Source organism: Trichosurus vulpecula, chromosome 5 (genome assembly GCF_011100635.1).
Source record: "Trichosurus vulpecula isolate mTriVul1 chromosome 5, mTriVul1.pri, whole genome shotgun sequence".
Classification (NCBI taxonomy): Eukaryota; Metazoa; Chordata; class Mammalia; order Diprotodontia; family Phalangeridae; genus Trichosurus; species Trichosurus vulpecula.
The window spans coordinates 111,787,995-111,812,858 of NC_050577.1; the positions used below are offsets into that span (position 1 = coordinate 111,787,995).

At 36.9% G+C, this 24,864-nt stretch overlaps 1 protein-coding gene across 1 annotated transcript in view; it reads left to right on the top strand.

Annotated features, from left to right (window-relative positions):
• Positions 1-1,222: 1,222 nt before the first annotated feature.
• MTPN (myotrophin) overlaps positions 1,223-24,864 on the top strand; it is a 70,273-nt gene continuing 46,631 nt past the window's right edge. The window contains exon 1 of the mRNA XM_036759975.1: positions 1,223-1,607. Within this exon, the coding sequence (XP_036615870.1) occupies positions 1,536-1,607 (72 nt within the window). The 5' untranslated portion in view covers positions 1,223-1,535. The remainder of the gene's footprint in view (positions 1,608-24,864) is intronic.

A 24,864-nucleotide genomic window follows, 5' to 3' on the forward strand; every position in this document is an offset into this window, starting at 1 on the left:
CAGACTTACTGGCTTTGAAAGTAATTGTAGAAAAGTCTTGAAGTATTTTCAGTTTCCTTAGGAATCACCAACTTTGAACAGCACTTTGGACTCTGAGAATCTTCTGAAGCATGATGTTAGCTATGAAAAAAAAAAAAAACAAGACTCAAAATTCAAACACGCTTTGGAGATCATATATGATGCTAAAGGAATATGCTCAGCCAGAATTTCTCAGTGTCTCTCCTTAACCACCATAACAACTCAGGTTGGACTTAGTCCCATTCTGCTTCTTTTAACTGGCTTTCATCTATTGTGTTGAATGAGGCTAAATTTGAGCCTGAATTAGAAAACAGCAAAATATTGGTTTGGATTGAGTAATCTCAGGTTAAGGCTTAGCTTTCTACAAAAAAAAAAAAAATCTGATGATCAAAGCCCAGTTAGAGTCTCCTGAGTTTCTAAGTATCTCTAGGATAAAATACAAACTTCTCTGCCTGACATTTCTAGTTCTTCAGAAGCCGGCCTCAAGCTACCTTTCCAACCTTTTTATATGTTATTGCCCTTTCTCTGTGGTCTAGCCAAAGCGACATTCTTTCTTCACTCACACAGGACAGTTCATCTCCCTCTCCATGACACTGTATATGCAAGACCGCCCACTTTGCATGCCTCGAATGCACTCCACTTCACCTCTTAGTATCTCTAATTTCCTTCAAAGTTCATCTCAGGTATTGCATTCTACATATGGCTTGATCCCCCTGGGGGCTATCTAGTGTCTCTTCTCCCAAGTTATTTTGTATTTATGTACTTGCTCTGTGTGTGTGTGTGTTTGTGTGTATACGTATACATATGAATATATATACACATATACATATACGTACATGTATGTGTATATATATATAGTGTATCCTTTTAAATGTCAATGTATGTTATCACCCCCAAATGAATGTTAGCTACCCAGCACCTAGCCCAGAGAACGGAACGTACTAGACGCTCAATAAATGTCTAATTGACTGATTCTTTCTAGCTTTAAGAGACCCCCAAGTCCCAGAACTCTTCCACAATTAATTGTTCTCTGTGGCACCCCTACTACGCCTCCTCTACTGATTCAAATCACTCCACCAGCCCCCGGTTTTAAGCGCGCCTGCGCAAGGAGGCCAGCCAGTCATCAAAAGTACTCCCCGCCCCCTTCCAAGCCCCGTGTTCCCGCTGGTGACGGGGGCGGGGCTTTGATCTGGGCGTTGGAGGAGAGAAGGGGAAGAGGAAGCCGGGGGCGGGTCACTGGAGGGAGCGTGAACCGGAAGTGGAAGGGGCTTCTCGCTTTCCAGGCGGATTCTGTTTGGCGCGGCCCCCGGCTCTAAGAGAACTTTCCTTCTCCCGGCTCCCGCCGCTGCTGCTGCGTCCGACCGCCTTGGCCAGCAGCCCTCCTGTGCCGCCCTCCGTCCGGGCTTCCCGCGGCCGCTCCCCGCCCGCCGCCCCTGCCTTGGTTCCTCGCCCTCCTTCCTGCAGTCCCGCCCGCCGTCTTCTTTCCCCCTCTCCATCCGGCCGGCCCCGCCGCAGTGATGTGCGACAAGGAGTTCATGTGGGCTTTGAAAAATGGAGACCTGGATGAGGTGAAAGACTATGTGGCCAAGGTAAGCGTGGGCCGGGGGTAGTGGAAGCGACTGGGAGCCGCGAACAAGGCTCCAGTACCCGGGCAGGGGCGGGAGGAATGGCCTGCGGCCAGTACGGAGGAGCCTTCCCCTCAAGGGTCCACGACGGGGAGTCTCCTGGAGGGTTACCGGGAGGGACGAGGGCAGGTCGGGAGCTTTAGTTCTCCTTAGAGGACCGACCAAGTGCTGCTCCCTCGGGTCAGTCCATCAAAATTACGGTGTTCTTAGTGTCTGTCAAGTTTACTTAGGTGGAATCTAACCCCATCCAGCAACCCCGGGCTCAGGGGAGGCTGGTTAGCTCTCAGTCACTCTTCCCGACCTCCAGGAGGAGCTCCTTGGGTTAGGCCGTTCGTGGTCCCGGTGTTTCCTACTTAAAGATCTCTGTGATTAGTATTAAATCTGTGCTGGAGCCACCTACAGTGAATAAAAGTCACCCAAGTGGTATTGACCAGTGGACTTTTCCTTTAAAAATGTTGAGCCTGACATAGCTTGGACGTATCCGTGGAAAATGGTAGTTTTTAAAATGTAATTCTGAAAATCACAAATCTGAAACTTAATATCACTTTAAGGAGCCTTAATTTTGGGTGTGGCTCTTTTCCTCTCCCCTGCCACACCACCAATATACTTTTGCTTCAAGACCGTCAGCTGGCATGTTTAGCAGTTTTTTTTGTATGAGATGCTGACTTCAGTCCAGCCTTCTGGCTGATAGCATCCCAAATACTTAATTGTGTAATACATAGTGGTGTTGTTCAGTTATAGTATATTTGGTGTGAAGGGCACACCAATTTACAACCAAAGCCACATGTATAAAAATCTAATCTGTATTGTTCCAAAGAGAGGTATTGAAGTATCTCAGTTTTCAGAAGGGACTGCCTTTGTTGACCCCAGTGCCTCTTTTTTTTTAATCAAGCAAGTTACTATTTTTATGGATATAGCAATTTTTATACGTGATTTTATCCTTCCTTTAGTTGCTTAAAACAACTGCAACACTAAAAATAATTCTTAAAGGAAATTGTAAGTTCACAACAGATGCAAACAAAAGGCCCGTATATATAGTCTTGCTCCCCTGTTGACTCAGTAGTTGACTTTTTCTAAGAAAAATGAACATTTGTTTACCACTATTTTTTTAATCTCACGTCGGTTGCCTATTAGGAAGCAACAAACAAGTAGAATTGGTCATTCCTAATACTTAAAGTAGCTACTCAAAGACTTTGTGGACAGCTAATAATTTTTTCTACTCTATTCAACTCTGTTGTTTAGGCCTTTGTTATCAACTCTGTCAGTTAATTGCAGCACATTATGATGCAGTATTGTGCCATCTCTCCTGGTGGCATTCTGAAGCCAGATTCCATAAATTTGTCAATATAAGTTGAGTATTAAGTAAGTGCATGTAACTCCTTGTCATTATAGTGAAGGGGTTGAACTAGATCACTGAGATCCCTGACTTATGACTATGGTCCTACAAATGGTAGTCTTTGATTTAGAATTGGAAAGGACCATGGTCAAGCAGTCCAACCTCCTCATTTTACAGATGTGAAAACTGAGCCCCAGAAAGGTTGAATAAATTTGACCTACTTAAGTAGTTGTAGAAAAGGAACCATTCCATCTCAGCCTTTGAGTTCCAAATCCAGTATTCTTTCCATTGCATCTAGTTGACTTCACAAACTAAGCCTAAAGTTAGAACACTCCATAAAACCAAGGTCTCCACTAGTATTTTCAGAAGGTCTAAGTACATGAAATATGAACATAAGTTTCTCCTTTATGTTTTTATGTTTAAATAAGTATCTTTTTAAGTTAATATAGCATTGTTTTCATTGCTTGATTTGTGCGTGAGGGTATATTCCATCCATTATCATTACTCTATATCATTCAGATATATGTAGCAGGGAGGAGAAACAAGTGATAAGAAGGATTGACCGTTTGCCTTAAAAGGTTTGATTGTAATAACACCTTATGAGCAGAACGTTTAGTTTTTCCCTTTCTTAGATTTCCAAATGTGACTTGGCCTCTGTCTTCAGCAGTGAAAAGTAGCCAAAAGTTGCCATTTGCCTATCACCCCTTTTTTTTCTCAGCCACTTTTCTTAGTGTCTCCCACTGAAGGCCCCTTTCTCATTTATTCATTCACTGGCCAAGCTATTTGTGTATATTCATAAGGTTTTTACATATAAAGTATATATGTGTCAAAATGTATAGAAGAGCGTTTGATATTTTGGCTTTCATACTGAGGCATGAAGACTATTTAAAAATTCTTCCTCCTGTACCCTATCTTATTTTTAAGTTCTGTGGCAGTTTACATGCAAAGACAACCCTTTTAGTAGACCATTCCCTCTTTAAATTTGTGTTTAGGAATTTGTGGCTTCACCTAGCCAATTGTACCTCCCTTTCCTGCCTTACCTCAATCTACTTCTGATTTCTTCTCAGCAAAATTGAAAAATTATGGGGAAGTTAAGAAAACTGTTTCAGGACCCACTTTTAGACCAATGAAAAGTTAGTTAAGAAAATCCCCAGCTCTGTGGAAACCTGTCATGGATGGACTGAGTGTTTATCAGAGGAGAATAGTAATAACTTTATATTTATGCGAGTTAAACCTTGAAGTATAACTTAAAATTTTGTTGAAAGCCATGTTTAAAGTATTTTAGATTCAAGGTAGCAATGTCATAGTGGTTCGAGAGAACAGGCCTCAGATCGGGAAGACTGATTCAGGTCCTACTTCTGATACATATGGGTTGTGTGACCATAGGCAAGTTATTTAAGGTCTCAATGCACTAAACTCTTAAGGCTCTAAGGTGCAGAACAGTAGTTGGTCTACACCTGCTTCAGTGTAATATCAGTGAAGACTCAGGTCCATGATGGAAAAAACAAACATTTAACTTCTGAACATGCACTTTTATTGTTGAGTGCCCACTATGTCCTAAATACTTTACAGTGCAATATAGAGAGAGTGTAAAAGAAATAGACATAGTACCAGATCTAGAGGGGCTCTAACCATTTCCTGATCTCTGATACTTGCCTACTATCTTTCTCACTTCTCTGTTCACTTACTCATTTTCTTTTCAATCTGATAATCCATGTACTATCTCTAATACTGCATTGTGTATTTGGATAATTGGGGATATATCATTATACATGATAAAATTCTTTAAGAGACTTATAAATTAACATACAAATGATAGCAAATCAACACTTCAGTTAGTCAGAGGTTCTTTGCCTGTAGTAGCCTAAGAATTTCAATGTTTTCATGTAGTCATAATACGTTTCATAAAAACCATTAATCTCACATACGAATGTTTTACATAGATTAATACCTAAGGACAACACCCTGACACTATCTAAATGAAATATGTAAAATGATGTCATACTTGTAAGGTGTTTTGCAAACCTTAAACCTTTATGTAAATGCTAGTATTGTTGTTATTGTTATTATTATTAATGTTTACTTTATACATTACTTTAACATGTTCTAAACATAGCGAGTTAAAAGGGGGTATGAGGAATGAGGTAGGCATGAGCTTACAAAAGTGTATTGTGTAGCCTGATAGGTAGCAAAAGGGCTATTTGGTATATGGAGTAAATAACCCTGTAAACAGTAACCTCAAAGGCCAGCATCGTAGAAGATATTAAAAAGCCTGATATTTCTATGTGGCTTGTGAAGTTGATCTCATTTTGTTACACTTCGTTATTAACAAAATAATTGATCTTCATGATGATGATGGATCACAGACAGTATGATTATGTTCATTTTACTCAGAAGGTGACAGAATATAGTATAAATTTTAGAGATATCCAAAATTTTTAAGCACTTAACAGGTCAAGAAAAAAAGTAAGGCATTGTTGTATTGAAAACAGTGTATAAGTACTAAAAAGAAGAGAAGTAAAAGTATCAGGGTAGGATTGGGTCCAATCCAGGAAAGCTACTTGGAGGATATGCCCTTCATTATACCTTAACTAGATTTTAAAGTAGTTTGACGATAACATCATGTAAATGCCTACTATGTGCAGAGTATAAAACCTTTGCCAAGTTTTGATGATGAAGTTCTCTAAAGACTATTGAAATAGCAGGTCAAGTAGGTCCATGTCTGCATCAGGTCTGATATGTGCACTGTGTTGTTTACATGTACTTCTGTTTCACTTTCTGTGAAATACTATACATCAGGTCTCTTAACTTCCCTTTCTCTGTGGTTTCCTTTCCCTCTCCATCCCCCATTCTGTCTGTGCCTATCCACTACACTTTAATAGGGCCCCAGGTTTAAAAAGGCAACGATTGTATGATAGAAAATAGAATCATGAGTCTAAGGGAAAAAAAAAACTTGAATAAGAATTGACTGTTTTCTTTAGAAACTCAAAAACTTTTTGGGCTCACTTTTCTTATTGTTTCCTAAACTGTATCCAGATTAAAACAGACCACGATTCCATCTGCTTTGTATTTATTGTGTTCAAGAAATTACCTTGCCTTGAAATTAAAATGTAATACTTTTCTTACATGAGAGAATATGAATATTTCACTTTTTTTCCTCTATGACAGTAATGGGAACCTAATCAAACTATTAGATTACTCTATATTAATAAGTGCTATGTAAACTTTCATAAGGAGGTTTACCTCTTATTAGCATAACCTACCTAACACTAATTGGCTTTGGGAAAACACAACTTTAGTCTAGCCAGTGTTACAAGAAGTAGTTCCACAGGAATAACATCATAAATGGGCATCGAACCAAACAGTACCATGCAGTTTCATGACTGTACAGAGGATTTGGTTATAGTGAAACTATCTCTGTTTGGACAACCTTATGTTTAAACTTACGAAGGCACAAGCTGCTTCAGTGCCTTGTACGTATTTACTTGATAAATTAACAATATTGGTCAAATATACAGGTACAGGATCTAGGGTTGAATACATAAGTAATTCCTAACCAAATGTTTATTGGTTGCTCTTGCTTAAGCCCCAAGCAATCTCTAGAATGTTATACAGTAATAAACATCTTCCTTCTGTATGAAGATAATCTACCATCATTAGGACATGTACTATGAGTTAGTGGGGATGAGTTATATTGATCCATACATTCACTAATTCATTTCATCCTTTTAATCATCAACCAGAGTTTTCAGTGTCTGACCAGGGCCAATGCTGTATTTAATCTGTGACAATGGAATAGATTTCTGTCTTAAAAGAGAAATGTTTGATCCTTGGAATCGGCTCAAAGCCATGGTTACTTCTAAACTGATGCATGCATGGCTGAGCCAGCCACATTCTTAATATCACACATACTTTTTTTACTGCACATTCTATAGCCATTGCTAGAACCAGCTCACTCATCATCTTTCACAACTCCTTTTGGGACTGGGAAACTGAGTGCTTTAAATAACATATTTATGTAACTTAGGGCAGCAAAGTGAATGAAAACAGTATCAAGATAAAGGCATGTTTTTATCTCCCTTTTTGTATGTTCCTCTTCGTTCCAGAAGTACTAGGCCATCATTCTGCCTTACAACAAACCAGAGCTGTTTTCTCTGACCCATAAATGTCCTTATATGCCCATTATATCAGTGACCCCTCCAGTGAAGTGTCCCACACTCCAGTATTAGCTCCCTAATGCCTTCTTTTAGATCCCTTAGTCCGTCATCTCAGTGTCAAAGTAGTTTGAATAAAGCAAGTCACTTAAGTGCCTACTATATGCAGAGATCAAAGTTTAAATAAAACAGGGTCTTACTTTACCTTAAGGTTTATTGAACTCTTTCTTCACCAACTCTGTGAGATAGATAGTACAAGTAGCATTTTATGGATTAGGAAATTGAGGCTCAGAGAAATTATAACTTGCTAATACCAACACCTAGCACAATCTTTTATAATATTAACAATATTATAATATTAACATTATTAATATTAACAAACAATGAAGCAAAGTGCTGTGTAAGGCCTGAAAGGAAAAGATGTTACTGGCTGTGGTATAGTGCAGAAGGGTTTATTAAAGAGGTGGCACTTAAAGTTGGACTTTAAAGGATACTTGAGAATCCAAGAAACAGTGGGAGGTAAGTATTCTAAGGAAAGGGAACAAGCAAAGTTAAACTGTAGTGATTTGGGAGCAGGAAGTAGTCCACTGTGACTAGAACATAAAAGTATATGGGAAATAAATATGAGAGAAGGTTGAAAAAGTAGAAAATTTAGGAGGGCCTTGAATGCTCAGACAAAGGAGTTTAAACTTTATTTGGGTTATGCTTTTAAAAAATGCATAGCATAACTAGATCTATGCATAAGAATAATTATTCTGGTAGCTATATGAAGGATTGAAGAGAGTGAGGATCTAGTTGATATTGGATGCTACTCCATAAATCTAGGCAGGTGGTAATGAGAGTCTAGACTGGTTGAAGGCAGGGGGACAAAAAGAATACAGAGGAGACAATGGATAAAAATGATGTTGTAAAGGTAGAATCTATAGTGCCCTCTAATTAACTGGTTGTCAAAAGTGAAGTAAGGATCATGTAGAGGGAAATAACTAAGTTTATGGGCATGGGAGACTGCATATATTGCCATAGACAGAAATAGTAGTTAAAGGATTTAGGGGAAGGATGATTTTAAGGTGTGACTGGGACATATAAGGAGAACTACAATAGGCAGCTAGAGTTGCAGGTCTGGAGCACAGCATTGGTAAAAGACATTAAAATGGCCCCTTTTCCACCCACCTCCACAGTACGAGTAATTGTTAGCATCTCCCTTAATCCTCCTAGAAGAGTATGCTTGTGTAACAGAAATGAATCTCTAAGATAGTATGGAGGAAATATTTGAAGGTAGCAGAAAATCGTTCCCCCACCCCACTCTGGCCAATTTACCTACAGATTTGGGAAGGGAGTATTTCCAGTCCTCATTCTGCATTCTTTAATACCGGTTTCATTCCTTTAAGTGTGAAACTTGAAGTTTGAGGTCTCTCTGAAGATCTAGATTCAAAAATAGGGGATCCCAGAAGCTCTCATAGAACACTACACTCAGGTATTCCAAGAGGTACAGGCTGACAGGTTTGCTCCATTCCTAGATCATAAGATCTTGAACAGGACAGGCATTTCTTAGGAAAAAAATGACTTAACAGTGAGCATTACCTGCTGAACTTCAAACTAGGACTGCTTATACCTTTACCATCCATTTATTTAGTAAGGCACAGTGTAGACCAGGGCTGTCCAAAATGCGGCCCCACAGTGCAATTTATGCGGCCCGCTTACAAGCATAGAAATTTACATCAATGCTTTAGTAAAGGAAGCCGAGCTACGGCACAGCTCTCACTAAACTGGCAAATCAGAATATATTGTCTCTTGTTTCAATAAAAGCCTAAGGTGGGACAGCCTTGGTGTAGACTATGAGAATTCAAAGACAAAAACAGAACAGTTGTATCTTCCCTGAAAGAGTCCACATTTATTTGGTGAAAAACAGTGTGAGCAAAATAAATTAATACAAAATATATACAAAGTAATTTCAAGGAAGTGGTGCACTAGTGCCAAAGAAATTGGGATAGGCCTTTTGTCTGTGGGAACCCTTGAGCTAAGCCTTGAAGGAAGCCGTGGGCTCTAAAAAGAGACAGCCTGTGTGCAAAAGCACACACAAACAGTGCCAAGGTATGGAATGATACGTATAGAGCAGTTTAGCAGGAACGTAGAGGATATGAAGGGGAGAGTGTTACACAATAAGCCTGGAGCCAGATTGTGAAGGGTTTTAAATATCAAACAGGAGTTTGTCTTTTATCCTAAATGTAGTTGTTAGCCACTAGACCTCCTGAGTAAGGGAGGAACCTCAAGGCTATGTTTTAGGAGAATCTAGCGACTTTAGCATCTATGTGGACAATAAATTTGAGAGAGGAGACTACAGGGAAACCAATTGTGATTTGATAGGGCCGGGACTGTGGTGGCGGCTATGTTGTTATTGTTCAGTCATGTCCAACTGTGGTGGTGACTGTATGAATGTGTAAATATTGTAGGGATATAATCAAAATTTGGCAACTGATTGAATAAGGAAGATGAAGAATGGCAAAGGGTCGTGTCAAGGATGACATTGAGATTTGTAAGCCTGGATGACCAGAAGGTTGCTGTTGTCCTTCAAAGAAATAGGAAAATTAGGAAGAGGGAAAGGTTTGGGGAGAAAGCTAATGAGTTCTGTTTTGAACATACTGAATGTAAGAAGCCTAAGGGAACATCCATTTGGAGAGATCCAGTAAGCAGTTGGACTGAATATCCAGATGTGGGAGTCAGCTGTATAGATTTGGACCCATGGGGTTCAACCTAGAGAGCGTAACAAGAGAAAAGTGATCATGGCAGAGACTTAGGTTATACCCATATGTAAGGGGTAGAATATGGGTGATGGATGATGAAATGATGAATGATGGAATATGGACGGTGATCCATTGAAGGAGCTGTCAGACAGGTGGGAAAACCAAACCGAGAGAGGAGAGGACTCAAGGGGAGAGGGAGTGGTCATCGGTGTTCCCAAACTCTCTCTCTCCCCAGGGCCACTTTTCATCCCTTTCCCTTTTACCTAATGAGGGGTAAGATCTGTCCACTTAGTTCTCCCTGAGTTGGGCAACTGTCTACCATCTCATTTTTTCTGAAATAATCTGTTCTTACTCCATCTCACCAAAAGAAACACCTGGGATGAGTAGAACCAACTCCTTTTCCCTTATTATCTTACCCAGCCTACTCCTACTAGGCTTGATCCTATTTTACAGATTAAGCTATTCCAATTAAAACGTTTGCATGTCCATCTAGGCTAAATGGGCCTACTAACTAGCTCTGCAGTATTAAGTACTGCTAACAAGACCTAGATAGTTTGGGCTGCTAATTAAATAATAAGTGAGTGGCGAGCTTTATTGATATTCTTCTCTAAACTTTAGTTAACCAGGACTCACAGTAATACTTTTATTGAAATTTTCTGGTTACCTCTGTTTGTACAGCTAATTCTGGATTATTTGTAAATAGGTTAGCCTTTTATGTAATATCTACCTTATCACTGATGAACACAAAGTTAGAAATTGGCACATAATAGGCAAGTTACATTATCTGAACCATCTCACTTCTATTCATATGGATGGCATTACCTGTATTAAGGGTTTAAAGTCTGGAAAGAAATGGTTTCTTAGTCATTTTCTCCTCATTATTTCTCAAGCTTAAAAATACCACAAAGAGGATCCATCCTGCCCTGCCAGTAGCCATGCCAACAAAAGTACAAGTCCTTTAATTTCTTTCAGCATCTAGGTAACACATAATGTCATGCTTTTGTTTTTTTATCCGTTAAGAATTATTTTGGGCACTGTAGTGATGAGATATTTTGGATACAAGTATTGACTAGAAAACATACTTCCTCTGTTTGAAACCTATTCTCAGCCATGGAATAATGTTTAAATACACTAGACAATCTAATTGTGATAGAATTAATGAACCTTAATAGTTATTTGACTGTCACAAGACATATTGTAATAAGTATTATATCTGAAAATAGCCTCTTTGTTTGCTTTAGCCTTTTGAACAATTCCATGAGCGAGAATGAGGCCTTTGAATACTTTTTCATGGGGGACTTAAACTGCTTACTCATTTCATTCACAGAAGTCTAGCAATGACTCACTTATCTGGAATTCAGCTATCCAGCAAATTAACCTATCCAGAATACAGCCCCTGTGTAGCCAAAATATCACAAAGTGTTTTTGCACTAAATTCATTCATTTTACTCATAGGAAAATCCTTTAGATCCTAAGTCAGAAATTATTTACTCCTACTCTATACTTAATTCTAGGAAGTTTGACTATCTGGTTTCTAAACTGACAGAAAAGTAGAAGCTAGAAGGGGACCTGCCTATAGTTCAAAATACTGACAACAATAAGAAGTGATAACCTAACAGAAGAGACAGCAAAATTACAAAGACACAAGAACTCAAAGAACAAAATTCTGTGACTATTTAACATAGGCACAAACAAAACTACATATCTTAATAGACCCTGAAAACATCACTGAACCAGTACTCTCAGTACCAGAATATTGCACATAGGCATGTGGTTAATGTTTAATTTGACTCACCATCACTTTTTTAATTTTTATTTTTGGAGGCAGTCAGGGTTAAGTGACTGCCCAGGATTATACAACTAGTGTCTGAGGTCGTATTTGAACTCGGGTCCTCCTGACTCCAGGGTCAGTGCTGTATCCACTGCGCCACCCAGCTGCTCCCCAGCATCATTTTTTTTAAAGCATGTTAAATTATATTCGGCGTACTATGTTTAAGGCTTAGAAGTATTACTACGTTTTAGAAACATTTCTATCCAGAATTTCACTTCTAGTTGACTCCCCATTTTTTTCCATTAATTTACTACTTAAAGAAGTTAAGTAGTTATTTGGGAAAATTGGCTATCCAAAATGACCCATATCCCAGAGGCTGTAGTAATTACTATGCTAGCTCTGCTTCTTCCTTCAGAAAAGTTGTTTGTCTCTAATATCTCCAACTTTGCCTTCCAGCCTCTGATAATTATCTTCTTGTAGTTTGTAGGGAGATGGCATGTACACAAATAATACTACATACCAGTATTACATACTTGGTGTGTATCTCAAAAGTGACAAGGAAGTTCCATAAAAGTTCAGTGAGAGGAAATATATCTGGCTAGTATAATCAGGGAAAGCTTCACAAAGATATCTTTGAAGGATAAATTTATGGATTTATTTTTGTGTTATGGATCCTTTGGCAATCTAGTAAAACTCTGCTTTTCAGAATAATGTTTTAAATGTATAAAATATATAAGATTACAAAAAATAGTTATTTTAAAAAAAACATAAGTTCATAGACCCCCAGGTTAAAAGTACCAGTTAATCAAAACTTTACATTTCAGTGTCACCTGTCTTTGTAATATTGGGTCCATCTGTGCAGTTAATAAACTGTATCTGGAAGACAGTTTACAAAAGCACACATTAGAATTGTTTGTACTATTTCAGAGAGGATGGTTTTTCATATTTTCACGAACATCATATAACTGAGGAAGAAATCCCAGTAAAAGATCACCTTTGAGTGAGTGAGATCTTAGAGGACGGAACTACATTTGTACTTGATCAATTTTTTTTTTACCCCAAATTGAAAGTTAGTGCCATATTTTTTTTTGAAAGGCATTCATTAGGATAAATAGGTTATTCATTTCATGTTTTTCATAGTACTACATGTTCATTTGGGGGAAAAAATTCACTATCATTTATTCCTTTTTATGATTAATGTCAAGGAATATGGGTCACAAACCAACTTAAGATTTCTCTTCTAAATATTACTAAATACCAAAAACAATTTGTTATTAGCAAGCCTAGTAGTTCCACTGGTGGGTCAAATAACTTCTGTAGCTTAAACAATGAAGGAAGAAATCTAGATTTTGACAAATTGCATTAGGCAAAGCTTCCACGTGGTTGGATAAGATGAAAATATTTTGTACTGATAAAACATTAAGGGAAATCCCCACCTAAAACTATTTAATGACTATCTTTGTTTGGTAAGGGAAAAAAAGAAGCTTAAGACTTTTTACTGATTAAAATTCAATAAATTATACATTTTTTAATCTTTTAGTCTTGAAAGTATTTTGACACTTAGAATTGCTATGGCACATTTATTTTGAAAGCACATGAGTTAATGACAGTAAATTAAATGTTAATGATAAATTGTGTATTTTTGTGGAGGAAAGGATAGTAAATCAAGACCAGTCATTTTGTTAATATAAGAGTGTTTTCACACCAAGAATAGGGAGTTTATCCTTCATAAAAGCAAATTAATTTGAAAAGTGGTGTATTAGTAATTCCTTTCTCCAAATAAATACAGTACAGATACCCCTGGCGTTTGCTATTCTATAACTGTCATCTTTAAAAAAATATGATTTTGTGTGACACTGTGCCAATTCATTTTTAGCCACATTTTCTTCTAAGCATGACAATGTGTCAAAACCTTTTGCTGAGCCATTGGAAATATATGTGATACCAACTATTCATTTCATATGGGTGACTGGACAGCTACTAGATAGTAATTTTTAATAGACATTTTTAATATCAATCTACTGTGGATTTTAGCTAATGGTCATTTGAGCTATCTAGGCTTTGTAGTAGTTTTCATTAGTAGCCTTGCTTCAACAAAGATTTAACTTAATGATCTGTAATATAATCTGTGAACTAAATGAAGTTTAGTTCATGAGAATGTTTACCCTGGATAAGAGAAGACTCAAGGGAGGACATGATAGCTATCTTCTTCGAGTATTTGAAGGATTGTCATGTGGAGGAGGGATTAGACTTGTTCTCTTTGATCCCAGAGGACCAAACAAGGAGCAGTGTGTAGAAGTTGTAAAGAGGCAAATTTAGTTTAGATTTTAAAATAAAATAAATTGGTTTGTAAAGCCAAAAACTTCAAATGTTTAAAGCTGCTAAAAAAGTAGATTGACCTGACTTGAAAAGTGGATGGTTTCTATTTCTTTGGAAGTCTTCAAGCAATATGGACAACCATTTTTGGTTATGTTATAGTATAAAGTATATATGAAATATATAACATAACTGGCAGTTGAATTCCATAATTTTCAGATGCTGCTTTATTTTCTCTTTTGCTACATCTTGAACATCCCACTTATATTACCCCTTTAATCTTTTTTCTTTTTGCTCACGATAGCAGATTTTACATTCACACTAATTTGGAGTATTGTTGGATCAGCTGATGTTACTAGGGGACTGCTGTTGATAAGTGTTTCAGAAAGCAAAGTTCTTTTTTGCAAGGTTATACTCTAAAGAATTTTTAAAATGTGAAAAAGCAAAAATGTAGTACAGTGTGTAACTGAAATTTTAAAGAAGCATAAACTCCTCCATACAGAGTTTGTTAAACGTTAGAGTTTCTTTTTGCTATATCAGTTAGTTGGCCAGTATTAATTTACATGCTGTGCTATTGAATGGTGACACATCTGCTAATTTAGTCCAGGTTTGTTAAGTAGATTTTGGGGACACTAGTCTCTTGTGACAGTACAGTGTGTACTTTTGCAGTAGAGATCAGTAGCAGTATTATACTGTATCTTGAAGATTTAAAAAGAAAAATTCCTTAGGGTTTTTCTACCTGAAGAAAAATTGAAGAAATTAATGGTAGTGGTTAAATTGCTATTTTATTAGAATATAGTATTGATATCAGATTAGAATTTTTTTTTTAGTTTCAAACACTTTATTGCTTTTGAATGTTAAGCATACACATTAAGCTTAGTATTATGGTAATATTATGCTTTTTCACTACCTATTGGTGAATACTGGGGTTAGAGAACCTCACCGGAGCCACTATGCCACAGGAAAAACAAGCTGTGACCCAAATATAGGTAAAAATCTATTTATTTGACTTAGTTTGGTAAGAATAGAAAATGATAGATGGGAAGGGAAGATGGCCTGGTCATGTGGTGAAAGCAGGAGATTAAGGATTTCACACAGATGGAAAACGCAATGCTCCACTGCTACCCTCATAGCATCAGAAGAAAACAAGGAAGTCCTTCAGACAGTTGAATTGATCCCCTATGGTGAACCTATAGAAAGACATGGACAGAAGTCATTTGCATCATGCTATGAGGCTCAAGAAGAGTTTTCTTCCCTGTAAAATAGGTGGTGTACTATTATCATTGTCTTACATATGAAGAAGAGAGGTTAATTGACTTGCCTATGATAACAGAGCTAATTTCAGAACTGTTACATATAACAACCTAGTTCTCATTCTCCTTAAGTCCAGTGCTTTTCCACTATATTCTTCTGAAACTTAAAAAAGGTTAAATATTTATAAAATTTAACACAACTAATTTAAACATTTTTGCCTTTCCTCTGTATCCCAAGCACTTAGTATACTGCCTACCTTATAATAGATACCTATTAAGTATTTATTGGCCTCATCAATACAAAGGTCCAGTTGTTACTATGAGTTATGAGTGTAGAATTGAAGTCATAGTCCAGAGTGTCATGCCAAATTAAAATTTGGCAAGATTTAGAATCTAAACAGACCTCCCAAGGATCACTGTCCAGGGCGCCAAATCAGGCTGAAGATCACAGGCAGAAACAGAATACAAATGCGTAGGCATAAGCAAGTGGTACAGTGTGCCATCTTGGGAGAAGGAAACGATCGCAGTTGATATCTGAAGACTTAGGGTCGAGCATATGCAGATGGGTCCATTCTGCAACATAAGCTATATATGTCCCGTGACTCCAGAGTGTGGACTATCTGGCTTCTTTCTTTGTTTTGGTTTTCATCATTTTGGGAAAAGATACATTAATTGAAAAATAAAATCCTTAGAGAGAAATAAACATTCCAAAAGTGAGTTCAGATTTTGGCAACTTTACTGATCCCAGATGTTATGTGTATTAATGATTTTAAAGAAACAAGATTTAATCTGGTAAGAGGAACTTTTGTGATCGATCACAATTCAGGTCTTGATTTTGCTGATTTCTTTCCAGATTGAGAGAGTTATTATTGATAGCAATTAGAAACAAAACTGAAGTCTGCTCTATTTAAAAATTGATTGTTTGTAACATGACTGTGCAAGAACTCTGAAGGCTTATATTCATTAAAAGTGTTTTAGTATAAAATCTATGGAACTATGTTCCAAGACAGAATCTTGTCAGTACTACACCAAAGGCATAAAACCAGAATTAAAAGATAATAATTTACTGTGATCTCAAGACTTTCAGGGAAATTTATAAATTCAAGCTCTGAGAATTTCTTTCACCTATAAAGAGCACCCCTTGTCTGTAATTTAGTTTTGTGCGGCTCAGAAAGACCAAGTGACTTAGCTAGCAAATATCAGAATTATTAAGTGGGTTTTCCTTACTCTCAAGTCTAGCATTTCTATTTACCTAACCCCGTTGCCACCTTACCGTATACTAAACTATAATATGGTGTAAATTTCTTAAGGTTTTTTATTGTCTTTTCCAATAGACTGATGCCTCCGTTGTGAGGACCAATTCAGTCCTTTTCCCCCCATAATTTAAGCTACACAAACATGAAAAAAATTAAATGATTGTACTGGAGGCAAAAAAATAAAACCAGATTGTTAATGTCCATTATATGAAAAATTGCAGTTGAATTAATTTGTCCTATATATTTGAGATTCTAAATGTTAAGCACTTTTAAAGAGTTAAATTGAACTTATAAAGGGTTTGGCGAGCCTATGAAATAAGTATTACAAGATGGTATATTATGAAAGATAATTCCTTTTTTTGTTTTGTTTTGTTTTATCCTCAAGATCCTTTCCTTTGAGGGGATGCCTTAAGGCAGCATTAAGCTTTAAAATAATTAATCTAAAGTGAATAGTTAATGAGCCAAATTGCATTCCAAATAGCCTTCTAGTGATGGTTATTTTAGAGTTAAATGAAAACCAGTAGTGAGAAAACTTAACTGTATTAGGTGCAGCTAGGTGGTGTAGCATCCTTAGAGTGCCAGGCCTAGAGTCAGGAAGACTGATCTTCCTGAGTTCAGGTATGGCCTCAGACACTTACTAAGTGTCTGTGTGATCCTGGGCAAGTCATTAAACCATGTTGGTCCTTAGTTTCCTCAGGTGTAAAATGAGCTGGAGAAGGAAATGGCAAATCATTCCAGTATTCCTGCCAAGAAAACCCAAAATGGGGTCACAAAGACATGACTGAAACAACCGAAATGATGATGAACTATATTAGAGACTAAAACTGGAAAAACGGTTTTAAATTTAAACCCAAGTGTTGGGAATTTTGTTTTAAAGTAATATTACTTGAATGAAGTTTCCATGTACATTTTATGATGAAAGTCTTTTAAATAAAACCACTATAGCTACCATTTAATAGACACATTTCCCCCCAGGATTGGTACAGATAATAAAACTATTATAGTTTCTTGCCACTTGAAATTTTATTCTAAATCTTTTGAATGTTTTGGCAAGATCTTGGACAACCAGCTAGCTATCGTAGTAGTCCAGGCATGAGGGGATGAGGACCTGCCCCAGGGTGTTGTATAGGTAAAATCAACAGGCCTTGGCAAAAGATTGGATATGGAGGGTGAGCGTGAGTAAGGAGTTAAGAATTGCACCTTGGTTTTGGCCTAAATTATAAAGGACTTATGCCAAACAGAGCATCTTGTATTTAATTCTGGAGGCAATAGGAAGCCACTGGGGTTATTTAAATAGAAGTTGACATGTTCAGACCTTCATTTTAAGAAAATCACTTTAGTGGCTGAATGGAGGATAGATTGGAGTGGGGAGAGACTTGAGATGTAAAGACCCACCAGCAGGTTATTCTGCTAGTCTTTCCAACATGTGACAGTAACCAAGCAAGAAAGGGTAGCTATACCATACATATCATATATATACAATTATTTGTATGTTATTTTCCCAATTAGAAGGTGAATTCCTTGTGGATAGGAACTGTCTTCTTGCCTTTCCTTGTATCCCCCAGTACTTAGCACAAAATACATAGTATGTCTTTTAAGAAATGCTTATTAATGAACTTATTATTACTAAATATACTTTATCTTTATTTCAATAAAGCTTTTGATTTTTCTAGCATATCTTTACTAAAAAGCGAAGAATATTAGGTAAGCCTATAATACTCTCAGATAAGTGAACGAATAACTATAAGATAGTGACAAAATGTCACAGGTTGATTTGGGATCCATTAGTTGTCAATGTTGAATTTGGTTCATTTCAGTATCTTTTTTTAAAAATAATTAACATTTTAATTTATTATTTAGTTTAGCATTTTCTTTTCACATTTTGAGTTCCAAATTCTCTCTCTCCTCCCCCCTTCCACACCCATTGAGAGAGCAAGCTATATGATCTCAATTATGCATGTGCAATCATGCTAAACATTTCCCTATTAGCCTTATTTCAACAAAAAGCAAGAAAAATAAAGAAAGCGTGAAAATTATATTTCAGTTTGTACTCAGTTCATCACTTCTCTCTCTGGAGATGGATAGCATTTTTTTTTTTCATTGTGAGCCCTTTGGAATTGCATTTTTGTATTGATCAGAGTAGCTAAACCTTTCACAGTTGATCGTCAGTACAGCATTGCTATTACTGTGCACAATAACCTCCTGGTTCTTCTCATTTCACTTTGCATCAGTTCATATAGGTCTTGCCATATTTTTCTAAAACCACCCCGGTCATTTCTTATAGCGCAGTGGTGCTTCATCACAATCATATGCCACAGCTTGTTCAGCAATTCCCCCATTAATCAGCAGCTCCTCAATTTCTAACTCTTTGCCACCACAAAAAGAGCTGCTATAAGTATTTTTGTACACATAGAGCCTTTTCCTTTTTCTTTGATCTCATTTTACAGATGAGGAAACTAAGGCCAGCAGGGTTTAAGTGACTTGCCCAGGGTCACACAGCTAGCAAGCGTCTGAGGCCATACTTGAACGCGGGAAGATGAGTCTCCCCGACAATAGGCTTCAGGCTTTTTTGTGCTACTGTTTTCAGAGCTACTTCTGGGGGTCTACAAGTTCTTGTTGCTTTCAGGATGGTGTGATCCTAGGAGAGGTGTGGTCACTACTCTCCTTGTTCTGTACTCTGATCTTTGCCCAGGAAGGGCCCCTGGTCCCTTGTAGCCACAAGTGTTCCTCATTGCTTTGGAACTGTAACCAGGGCCCCTGCTCCATTGTGACCAACCACCAGCACTCATCTCTGTCTTTGAACTGCAACCCAGAACTGTGTATGGTCAATAGAGTTGCCAGTCAGCACTGGCTGTACCTAGTACCAACAAAGGATACTCTGTAATCTCTGACCAGTTGTGTAGCCCCTTCGCCATTTCTTGGCTGAGAGCTCCTAAAGCTACTGCTGCTTGCTGCGGCCGCTTTTGCCACCAGTGTCTGTGTAGGTAGACCCTGGACAGAACTCCTCCTCAGTGTCACAAAGTTCTTCAGTAGTAATTTAGCTATTTCAATCATCTCCAGTTCTTTGTGAATCCATTTGCTGGAGTGCTTTGCCATTTCCTTCTCTTGCTCATTTTACAGATGAGGAAATGAAGGCAAACAGGGTTAAGTGACTTGCCCAGGGTCACACAGCTAGTAAGTGTCTGAGGCCAAATTTGAACTCAGGTCTTCCTGACTCCAGGCTGGGCTCTCTGTCCACTTATCATACCATCTCTTAAGTTTGCTTTGGCTGGAAAAATGTCTCATTCCAACCTTTTGCCCGCATTGCCTACTCCAAAATTTGATTTCAGGTGTTATTTTAAAGTTGTTTGAAAGGGGAATGTTGGGAGAGTTCAGCTGGCTGACTGGCTGCCCTTAATCCTCCATCTTGGTTCCTCTCCTATTCAGTATCTTTAATATTATTACCTGCATAAAGAAATTAAGACTAAGTTCATCAGGTTTGTAGCAGGTACTAATATATACCTCTATTAGTCTTCCAATTCTTCCTTTCATAGTGCAGATGACCATAGGTTGTCAAAGGTTAAGGCAACTATATATAAGTTCTGGCAGATTCTGTTAAGCTAAAGAAGCTTCACATGGACCTGGGGGGGAAAGCAATTACAGATTAGCCTATTTCAGAGAGATAAATCAGAAGGTTGGCTTTTCTACCATAATAAGCCTCCAAGACTGTTTACTGGTCATAGAATAAACAATTATTGTCAGTAGAGAAAGTTTCCCCCATGCCTCCCACCCCCCAAACCATAGATCCTTGAAGAAATAATACTGGTAATCACCCTTTTCCCTATAAACTGGTACTCCTAGTTAATATGTATTCTCAATGGGATTGATTAGGGATTCTGGAGGAGTTGGTTTCTGGATAGCTACTGTCTTTAAAAAAAAAATATCTTGTGGCTGTAGTACTCAGAGTTAGCCCATAAACATTCCTCTGTTCACCAAAACAGGGGAACTTTGCTTCACTTCCACACACACCCTTTTGTCAGCTGTTTTGTAGCTTCTTTTCTCTTTCAGTAGCAAATAAAGAGTTGAGTGAGTACCATATTTAGATTAATATAGTTTACTAACACCTAACAATTGAAGGCATTAGCAATGGCTACAGGTATTTTTGCACTGACTATTTTATGAGAATTTCAAGATTTTGCATGTTATTGATTGTATATTAAAATTTAAAAGAAACGTCAGCCACTATGTCCCTTGAAGCTTTCTTTTTCTTTCTTTTTTTTCTTTTCTTGTTATAACTACTGGTCTTTCATGTTCTCCTCTCTACTCCTACCCACCCTCCTTCCCACCTCTCTGGGTAAAAGGAAACTCTTCCCAATTCTAAGAAACCAAGCAAAATTGTTAATTACATGTTTAGTCTTTACTAGAGGTCCAATTTATATGTCAGTGTCATGAGTTTTTTGTTGCTGTTTTATGACATATTGAGGTATCTTGTATAATGATGATAGTGGTTACATATTTAATGTGGTCAATATTTTTATGGCTATTTTTGATAGAAGAGTATTTAGGGAGCAATGAAAGACCATTGGTCTAAGCATAAGGAGTCCTCAGTTTTTGCTCTACGACTAAATAGCTATTTAGTCAGGAACAATCATTTAACCTCTCTGGAATTCAATTTGCTTATCAGCCAAAGGAGGAAGGGTGACTTGATGATCTCTAAGAACCTTTCTAGCTTCAAAATTGTATGACTTTAGAGCATAATTTTATTATTTCAATTAATTATGATAGTTCTTAGTTGAATCTTTAGTGATAAATTTTTTTATGACTGTGACATGTTTAGTGCTAAGTCCTTGGTCAGAAGTGGAGCTCCCAGCTATAACATTGTTCTGCTGTGGTTCACTTTACAGTATAATTTCTAGGAACATACTCTAGTAAAAATAAAGGGCTGCCTGTATTCTGGAAATAAGGGTAAAATTCAAAATGGTATTAATACATGCCATAGGCATAGTGTTTCTGGTTTTTATTTTGTTTGCTTTGGGGTTTTGTGTTTTTGTTTTTTTGCAAAAATTTGCTAGAAAAACAAGGTAAGCTTAGGGTCAAAAACCCAGCAAAAATAAATACAGGATAGGTAAGTACTGGATATATGTGTATGTAAGAGAGACCAAAACAGGGAGCAAGTACTGGAGAGCTACAACTATAAAAAACGGGAGAACAAAGTGATGAATGAATCAGCAAAAATAAGTGCTGTTGAGGGAAAAGGGAATGATGAGGCATGTTATAATATTGATGTATACCATTTGGAAAGTAGACCGTCATACCTGCCTTAGAGTCTTATTAAAAAATTATATATTTTGAAAAGCCGAGGGTTGGGGGGTGGGGATCAATATTCATAGTAATGACAATGATCAACGTGAACTAGGTAATGTAAGGACTGGCTGGGGAAAAGATAAAGAACAAATTTAGTCACTTACCCTAAAATATTTTTAAAAAATTTCTGAGGAGGATATTCACAAGTTATCTTCCATGTCTATGAAGAGCAAATGAGAGCTGGATTTAAATTGTTACATATTAGAACTTAAATAGCTAGAACATTTACTCTTTTTAATTATAGCTCTTTATATCATTGGAAACCATTTATTTTCAACTTCAAGTTTGGAAAGCTATTTTTGTTCCATTAAATAACTGAGAATTTTTATTATAATGGTATAAGTCTCATAATTATATAATATTTTAAGCACAGCCTTTATGAAGGAGAAAACAAGTAGGATTTTTTTTTCACTATTGTCAGAGGTGACGACAGTGAAATAGAGATTGAAAATGACTTATTCCAAATCCACCAATTCACTGGCTACTGGCAAATATATTCATTTATGAAGGTGTGTTAGTCATGACTGACTTCTTTTAAAAATGTTTTGATAAGTTATGAAAAACTTTTTTAAATTATACAAGGAAGGTTACTAAATTGTTCATAATCTTTGACCCAGAAATTCCATTACTGGACTGTTCTTGAACAAAGGTTATTAAAAGCAAGAAGAAAAAAGCCCTTTATATAAGAAATATCCATAGTATCATGTAAGGGCAAGCAAAGTGGGACTTTTTGTTGTCTTTTGTTTTGGAGTGCTTCTCAGGCTAAGGCAGTCAGGTGCCTTCTTTTGAGTCTTGCCTTTGTTTGTAGGAAGGCCCACACCCTCTTGCTAGTTAGGTCACAAGAGATGTGAAACCCTCAAGAGGTGTGAAGCACTCTGACTCTGAAGAAGTGTATAAATACTTTGTTTGGGGCTCACTCAAGGGAAGAGTATTGGTGTGGAGACTCTGGGTAGGCATTAAGGAGACCCCTAGCTTTGGAAAACCCAGATGTTGGTACTTCTCTGGTAACTATGTGTATTGTGATTTGGTTAGACAGAAATGTTAATCTGTTTATATTGTCTCTGTAATTTCCATTTGTATTTGCTCTGAAGTTCAAGGTGCTGACTTTTTCCCCTAAGTGAATGAGATAGATAGATAGATAGATAGATAGATAGATAGATAGATAGATAGATATAGATATAGATATAGATATATATATATATTTAAAATAAGAGAAGAGATTTGGCTAGCACCAGTTCTGTTCCTCCTGGTTTTGGGTAAATTTCATCAGGTTCTTTTTGCATACTTTGCAAATAAATATTTTGCTGTCAATGAGCATAGGTTTACACATTTAAATAGAATCGTTCAAGTTTTTTTATTGGGTTTTATAATGTTTGGGTTTTTTTTTTCCTTCTCCATCAATGCAGTGATAGTAATACATATCTAAATAAATCTTCTCTATTGTCATTTACTAAGCCTCAATTATATATGATGCTAAGCCTGGTTTTGGGTACTAATTATACAGGGACAAAAATGGGATAGCTCCTACCTTCAAAGGAACTTATACAGGAAGGAATGAACATGTACATGTATAATATGTAGTTTAAAATTATACTAAATACTAAATTGATATAAACTAAATCTAATAATATTAGGGATGGAGGCACTAGTAGCTATGGGGAGGGAGTAATCAGAAAAGCCTCGTAGAGGAGGAAGAATTTGAACTGAGTTTTGAAGGAATACAGAGGCAAAGTTTATAGCACATTTCCTTATGCAACAGTTGTCATATACATTGTGTCATAATGCAACTTTTTGTTGATATTCACTTCTCTACTTATGCTTTTTAGAATGGAAATTTAATCACGTAAGAGATTGCATATATCATTTCCATTTTCCACAGTAGTTGGATGGGGACTCCTTGACTCAACTTTAAGAAATCAAGGAAAAGGTCTCAGATTGTTCTCCTGTGTCCTGTTATGGTACTGTTGTTATCTCCAGCACTTAGCACAGTACCAGACACATAGCAAGCACTTAACAAATTCTTGTTGGTTACTTTGAAGTAGGAAAAATGAGGCTATTGTGACATTCTTTTCCCTTGCCCAAATTGTACATATCCCTCCCTTTTGTTTGAAATCCTACCTACTCAAATTCTACTATGCATGACCTAATAAGTCATCAGGTTCCTAGAATGGGAAGATACCATATTGGTGCTATTACTATAGTTGCATAGCATAGTGGAAAGAGCACCAGACCTGAGTTCAAATCTGTCCTTAGACACACACTAGCTGTGTGACTGTGGGCAAGTCACTAACATCTGTTTGCTTCAGTTTCCTCATTTGTAAAATAAGGATAGTAACAGCGCCTACCTCTCAAGGGTTTTGTGAACATGAAATGAAATCATAATTGCATAGCACAGTACCTGGCACATAGTAAGCACTGTATAAATGTTAGCTATCATTATTATTCCGTAACTGATAGAAATCTTCAATTCATTGATCAGCTGAGAATGGACAGAAATCCCAAGTTTTTCCCAACCCTGGGCATGTGTCCTAGAGCTCAATCCCACAAATATGGCTTCCCTTTGGTTAATTTTCAAGATTTCCTGCTTTAGGCTTTAGGTTAGAGGGGATTGGCACTAGGCAAAGTTTGTTGTGATTTGGAAGAACTAGTGACAGTTTTGAAGTCTCCCAGAAATATGTGACCCTCACACATTTACCTTCCCCTCAAATATCAACTTCCATCATACTTTATACATATATATATATAATATATATTATACATGATATATATAATATATAAATATATAATATATATAATATAATATATACACATACATATATACACATATATACATATACATATATACCTATACATACCTATATATACATATACATACATATATATATATATAAATAAAGAAAAGTGTAAAGTTCCTTGAAAAAATACTATTAATTTTGGCTTCAAAGGATCTGTTCTTTGTTTTCATCCAACTGTTGGTTACCAGTCAACTCACACTCATTTTTGTGCTTTTTAGCTCCTACTTGTTATCTTTTTCTCATCTCCTCTTTTCTA